This window comes from Platichthys flesus, chromosome 2, assembly GCF_949316205.1.
Source record: "Platichthys flesus chromosome 2, fPlaFle2.1, whole genome shotgun sequence".
NCBI lineage: Eukaryota > Metazoa > Chordata > Actinopteri > Pleuronectiformes > Pleuronectidae > Platichthys > Platichthys flesus.
In genome coordinates this window covers 362739-369959 of record NC_084946.1, presented here as the reverse complement: position 1 = coordinate 369959, position 7221 = coordinate 362739, and the positions used below count along the sequence as shown (strand labels likewise).

Here is a 7221-nt window from a genome sequence, read left to right as displayed (position 1 = left end):
TCTGTTGTTTGGAGGGTATTAGTGCCAATTGAGGGCAGGAGATGGTTGATTTCATTTCTAATAGTTAGAATTTTATCATTAAAAAAGGTCATAAAGATATTGCTATTTAGGGATCGAGGAATACTTGGACCTTGCAGGGTGTTGGGACAAACAGGATGCACTAAGCTCCAGCCCTCTTAGGGACCTCCCTCACTCCCTGCTCCTTGCCAGGGTGGACTGTTCGGACATGGACACCATGGCCCTGTTTATTTCCCTGACCAGAGGACCTAGTATATACAGTCCAAAGAGAGGAATATATATATATATGTTTGAGGATATTTACAGTGAAAGGATGGCACATGAACCGTTAATATTGCAAAGATTCTTCCTCAAGCTAACTTCCTCCATCTTTGCCCATATGCTGATTTGTTCGTGGCCATAGCCAAAATAATATAATTTCTATCTTAAATTGGTGAAATCGTTTTTCACAGTAATTGCAGGCAATTTATTCACCACCTTCTGACTCCTGTCTCTCATACCGAAACACTCAGGCACACACAAAAAGTGACATCTGACACATCTGTAAACTCAGACTTGGTCAAAACAACATAATTTGGTCTTAACTCCTGTTAATTTCTCATCTGATCACAATTGGTGATCGGATCTCTCAGGACAGAAGTTAATACCAGTTCTTAAAAGGGTCATAGATGTTTGTCGTTTTGGGGAGGTTGGCCCAGTGTAAATGCAAATTCTGATTCAATGGATCTCCATTCTCTACTTCAAAGGACCACAAAGGCAGCTACCAGGTATAAAATAAGAGCTTTATTGACAAAATTCTTCTAGGAAGGGCATCATGGCAATGATGACAACAGTTTCAGATGCAACAGGAATGGACAGATGCAACTGGAATAAAATTTACGATGTGGATTTATAGCAATAAAAGGAAAAGGTGGTATTTTGGGTGTTGATGGTAGATAATAACTTCTTCAGAATAGTTAGCAAGTCTGAAGAACTAGTTACTTCAAATGTATTAGATTCGGCTGCAACATTCTTTTACCCTGTTTTGTGGACTCAAAGACTTTACCCACCCAGTATATAATTAATGAATTTTCAATTCTGGGTGAACTGCTACCCCTGTAAGTTATGAGTGTGTCAGTGATTTCAAAATAAAAGCGGTCTTCCTGTAAATGGGACATCACGTTTGTTCAGTCTGTGAATTAATGAATGAATTAATGAGTAAACAAAATCAATAAGAACTTCCTGTTCCCCAATTGGGTATTTAAAAATATTTCTGATGATGAAGCAGATTGATAGCAGCTGGATACGAGTCACCAAACCAAAGTTACCATCACGTTTCTGAGGGCAAACTAAGGAACTTTAGCTAAACTAAACTAAACTAAAGTTCTGTTGCCGCAGACTAGTCATGTAGAAATTAAAACATACCCTGTCCTCTCTAACTGGTCATACCTGTTTTGCACCAGAAACAACCATCTACCAGTGTCAATTGTAGGAAGCAGACAGACAAAGCTTTATTTTGCTGCTAAAATAAATTAGAGATTGATGGTATCACAAAGCTGCTTAGGACTATTTAGAAACTATGCACACACATGTGCACGCACACACACACACACCTTCTGATCCATACAAGTGCTGGCTGCATGATTGTGTCAGGCATGCAGGTGCCTATTGAGCCAAAGGGATACATTGTGCGAAATGGCCCTTTGCAAGCTATTCCATCAAACAAGTTTTACAGGTTTTGAAACTTAACTTGTGAGTTGTCATTATGGATCAATTTCAGGCTTGATTTTATGACTGAGTTTTTGTGCATGGCAGGACCTTAATGGTATTCCTGCCTCTCTATTTGATGTGCCCTTCATAGTGTTCTGTGCCCTTTAAAGTGTTGATCAATTTTGGACTGATTCCATACATTTTGGTCCCTATTAATCATTATGAATGGAAAAGATGGAACAATAGGGTTCAGGTTTGAAAATAGTGAATTACTGTATCCCATTTGTAGATGTACTATATCAGGTCATGTTAGCAAAAGTCTTAATATAGTGGTTACGGGAGGTCTATATGGCTGTATCATCAACCGAGTGTACTAGGTACTAGTAGGGCCAAATAACCTACGTTGAATTGCAAAATTTCCTTCCACAGCATTGTAGACAATATGTGGGTATAAATCTTTAGTTGTGGCTCATCATACTGCATTTTTCAAATCTTCCAACTGTATTAATGGCTACAGATGTACAAATAGGATCCCAGTTTTTAGCTTTGAAAAGAGGAAATCTCAAAAAAGAAATCAATAAATGTCCAAATTGATTTCTACTAAAACCATTTTATTTTATCACACACAAGAATTAATTTACACATATATAGTATATTATTCAATCTAAAGTGGATGACAGCATAATGGATTAAGTTTTTACAGGCAATGATTATATGAAAAGTGATTTAGTTACATTTTACTAAATATTGTGAAAACACACTATCAAGTAATACCATAGACATGTAATCCACATTGTTACTGAGTGGTCATCAAGACTGAAAAAGCGACCATTTGCAATTAACCTTAATGCCCATGTATACCAAATTAACTGTAATGACAATTGAGGATGAGTTAGTCCTGCTTCAGTAGAGGAAAGTTAAATACATACACGGAAATTTGTACTGTACAATTGTAAAAACTATGCATTTTAATAGAAACTTACAATTTTCCAGATTGATGTATATGTTAGCTATTATGAACATAGTATCTTTTGATAATCAACAATACAAGACAAATACAGCATTAATATTGGTTCATAAAACCTACTCGAGCCAAAAACACTGGCTTACATTTTCTGCAACACCTTCCTTCTGAGGGGAAGTTCGTGTCTTAAACATCTGGGGCAGCAAGATTTATTTTCAGACAGGCCACATGCATAATTTATTGCTCTATCCTCCTAGTCTGATAAGCTTTTTAGTTTCTAACTGCTGTTATTTTTCAGTCACATGCCCATATCAATCTCTTCAATCTTCCAGCCACTAGAGTTCTTTCCGAATTTGTACACAAGCCTCCGGCCATCGACCCGCTCCAAGATTTCCCTCTTATAGTAATACCTAAGGGTTGAGGAGGGTCAGTTAGTGCAGGATTAAGACACAAATAATGCATTATCTTTCATCGTCTGCTGCACTTAACTGATATACAATGTTATAAGTTAATCAAAAGCTATTTTATAATATTCTTCCACTAGGGACCAACCAGGGACAATTCACTTTTACATGCCACAGTCACTAAGTCACTTAGTCATGGGGATCCTGTCGGCGCAGTACTATAATATAGCTTCGCCCAACAAGTGAGCAAAGACAAAACGCTGTTGACATCACTCTGACTTCATAAATTTCTGAGTGTTCACCTTAAAACCCAGGATTATCCGTGAGGCAGTAGGGTCTAATAAAATACACTATCAAGTTGCATTGTGGTAAACAGATGTAACATTCTTGGAGCTTGACACATACTAGGAGCAAAGCAAATGACCTCGTAGTACGATATTATATCACTGGAATTTAAAAATGATTTTAGTTTAAGCTTGGTTTTACTAGAGCTTATTATTTCACATGGAAAATGTCACAATGGAGTCAGAGTTGGCCTTTCCCACATGAAGAATGCATCAGGAGATTCTCCAGCCAGGCCCATTGACAACAATGGAAATTCTGGAGCATTCAAGTGAGGGGTGATGCAGCCTGCCAAACACTTCACTCCAGTGAACGTTTCTTTTTCTTTACAGCTAATCGACCAACAAAAGCTCCCGAATCCCAAGAGAATTTCAGGAGATTATCTTGAGTTCATTGGATATCAGAGAACAGTTCATGTAAGGCTACAATCTGAATTTGTTTTCAATGTTTGAACATCTTATTTATTGAGAAGACATCTACTGGCTTGTGTTTTAGGTCTAGGCACAATACAATACTTTTACCTCTGAACCGCATCTGTAACTGCTCTATTATTTTAGTTTTAGGTGGATACCATAGTTTTGGTTGAAACAACTTTTATCTGCGAACTCACCTCATGGCACGACTGAGTTTCTCATACGTCATGCTGCTATTCTTCTTTTTCTGGCCCCAAATTTGAGCAACAGCCTCAGACTTGAGGAACTTAAAGACACCCTCACGACGGTCCTCCCACTTCATCAAGCCCTGGTTCCTCTCTGGGTGAATCAGAATGTCCCTGATGAATTCCCATAGGTGAGTGCCTCTTGGCACTATTAACAACAAGTGGAGCAAAGTTGGTTAATGTGGGCGCACATATGTATAGTCATAAGCATGCTTGCCCAACAGGTATGTATCTGCAGCCTAATAAACGCAAAAAAAGCATAATCAGTTTTACATGATGCATGATACAGAATTACCTAATTCCCCAAATATTGCCTCACCGTGTTTGTTTTTCTTTGGACATTCATAAATGCTGATTTTAGGAGGTCGCCCCCGCGGTCGCTTTAAGCGGATTTCTTCTGTCTCAGTTTTGATGTGCACCTCTGTCAACAAAACATTGAATTGTCAGGTGGTTACTTAGAAACTAGTTTTTTCAAGTTAAAAGTCAAATACGCTGCCTATTTCTTTCATACATCATTTCCACAATGCTGGTGCAGCCGTCATGATTCATTTGGGTGATTCAATGTCTTGCAAAAGGACAGTTTGGCAAGCAGACTGGAGGAACCACCATCTTTTTTCTCTACATTCGGAAGCTACAGCTGCCCACAGATGTTTACTCACTTGAAATCAGAGGGTAAGAGATTTCTGTTTCTGATTCGCCAATGCCAGACTCAGGTGAACCGAGGGTTGAGGAGCCAAACCTGCCACCTGAACACATAAGACATGTTTCTGGTATACAACATTTTTGGGAAACAGGCAGATAATAGCAAATATGAGAAACATGTATATACTGACTGTTTGAGGAGGAGCTGTACTCGCTGTCAGACTGATTATCAGACAACTCAGTGTCTCTGAGAGAAGTCATGGGCTTCATGGTCAGAGTTGTCAGATCATAATCATCCCTGTATTCAAACTCTTTCTTGCTGACAACGCCTTCAGCTGTTGGTTGTGAATAGCAGTATTATTAGGAATATATATCCACACAGAATAATTTTTATGCTTGTATGTGACATATAATAAGTACCTTGGCCAATTCTAATAGTGCTGAGCAAAGGGAAGTTAAGGCTGTCCAGGAAATTGTCCAGGAGCTGGCAGGTCTCATTCAGCTCCGACCTTGACAAGCTCTGTAGATCTGGGAAGAAAAAAGAAAACATTTTGGCCGCAAACATTATAATTCTAGTAGAAAAACAAAGCATATATATGAGACTAAATTGCCAGTATCTAAGAGTACATGTCAAATCTGTTCTTCCCAGTATCATATATATTTTTATTGATGTATAACTGGCAATTGTATTCACAGGCCAGTTGTATTTTGGTCCACAATTATCTTAACCATTTACTTTACTATCTAAATAACAAGAAAATATATTGATGTATTTAAGCTTTGAAAATCTTAAAAATAATGCCTAATGACTGAATCAGTTATACCGTATTTGGTCTTATGTTCCTGCAGACTTTGGTGGAGATTTGGTCCAAGTTGCAGGCCAAAGATCCCTATCATCTGGTCCCTGTTCATCTGGCAGAGAGTGGGTCCATCCATGGAGCAGCAGGCCAGACTAAGATTGCTTGCATCAAACTTGTTGTTCTCTACTTGGTCACTGATCCACTCCAGAGCATTGTCTGCTGTCCAGCAGTGAGGGCTGATTTGCATGTACCACTCATCTGCAGAGAGAAATGGAGGAATCATATGCTACTCTTTAAAGTATGGATGCAGTTGAATAATCCCTGTTTTCAAGCAGTAGCTGCATGTGTCAGACCTGATCATAACAGTTAGAAAATGTTAACACATATTCTTTTTTACATAAAATCCTGATCTTAATCAAGGTCAGTGTACTGTTATATTTTACAAACCACACAAAAACATGTCAACACTTGCTTCTTTAATTTACTTCACCATATCTACAGGTTTACCTGCTTGTAAAGCTGACTGATACCAGTCTCTATTATCACCTGGCCTGCATTTGTGTCTCAAACAAAGCTCAAGCTGTTTTAACTATGAGGTGACTGATGGTTATAATGGGTTAAACATTAACAGCCTGGTAAATTACTAACCCAACAGTATCTAAAGGAGGCCAAAGTTCAGAGACCTAAGGGTCTTGTTGGCAGAGGTTTGAAATAAACTATTGGATTTACTGTGTGATTCATTTTCATCTGAGACTGCGTAAGAAACTCTGGCTGTATTATAATGGTTAACTTTTTTCACAGCCCAGGTTGAGGATGTCAGCCCAGGTTGACATTTTGGAAAATGTAGTGTCAGAGCACACGTACAATTTAATTTACAGGAATGATAGGTAGAAATGAGTGTATCTCTTACTGTAGATGTTAGAGCTGTTTTCTGGATTGCTGTTCTGAAGAGTGTTAATTCTGGGCAGCACACTTGGTTCATGCTGCAGTACATCAGGGATACCAGTCTGATACATGGTAAGGTTGGCATGAGTCAGGATGCTGCTGAGGCACGGTGATGACATGGAGATTCTGAGAAATATGTGAGACAAAACTTGTTTACCCACCATTTGGATGTCAAACTTTCCATTTGAATTAAAAGAGCTAGTTCTTATTCATTAAGCTTTGTAACATAAGCCGTACATTTCCAAAAGACCACTCTAACATTTCAATTAAATAGTTACGTAAAATTGCCTTTACCTGATAGCACAAGTCACAATATGATGCAAAGTTACAATGATCCAAGGAAATCCGTACTGGGAAATTGAGTTGTATAATTTCTATTCTATTGTTCATGTACCAGTGATCTTCTCTTTCTTCACCTTTGGATCTTTATACCTCTTTAAAGGATTGGGGGACGGACTCAGGTGAGTTCAGGGGAATTCCACTTGAAACTGGCCACACCTTCATCCCGGTTGCCTCCTCCTCTGCTTTTCTGAGAACTTGCTCAACAAAACAAACCTGCTTTTCTCTCTGTTCTCTCTGTATCTTTTAAACCACCAACTAGAGTGAGATTATATTTGTATTTGAGTCAACTAGCTTTTATGGCTTGATGTAAACAAATAAAACTATTGAATGAAATAGGAGTAATGTTTAATGTGTTAGAGTAACTTTACTTGGCACAGAAATTGTGAAAGTAGTTCCAACTACTAGTTTCTATTATCT

At 38.3% G+C, this 7221-nt stretch overlaps 1 protein-coding gene across 1 annotated transcript; it reads right to left on the bottom strand.

The window, feature by feature from the left end:
- Positions 1-2297: 2297 nt before the first annotated feature.
- elf3 (E74-like factor 3 (ets domain transcription factor, epithelial-specific)) lies at positions 2298-6884 on the bottom strand. The gene is made up of 9 exons (XM_062412156.1): positions 6757-6884; positions 6428-6588; positions 5542-5775; positions 5138-5245; positions 4909-5052; positions 4735-4821; positions 4395-4496; positions 4028-4223; positions 2298-3081 (listed from the first exon to the last, which is right to left on the bottom strand). Exons 2-9 carry the CDS (start codon positions 6579-6581, stop codon positions 2970-2972), a joined length of 1137 nt encoding a protein of 378 aa, XP_062268140.1. The 5' UTR covers positions 6582-6588; positions 6757-6884; the 3' UTR covers positions 2298-2969.
- Positions 6885-7221: the final 337 nt, after the last annotated feature.

What these genes read in the sequence shown, in the direction of transcription:
- elf3 (XM_062412156.1), bottom strand. Translation starts at nt 6,581, where the DNA reads ATGTCATCACCGTGCCTCAGCAGCATCCTGACTCATGCCAACCTTACC. An exon ending in CACTATTAGAATTGGCCAAG is followed by an intron (nt 5,053 to 5,137) that starts GTACTTATTATA and finishes CACAACCAACAG; the next exon opens with CTGAAGGCGTTGTCAGCAAG. An exon ending in AAACTCAGTCGTGCCATGAG is followed by an intron (nt 3,082 to 4,027) that starts GTGAGTTCGCAG and finishes CTCAACCCTTAG; the next exon opens with GTATTACTATAAGAGGGAAA.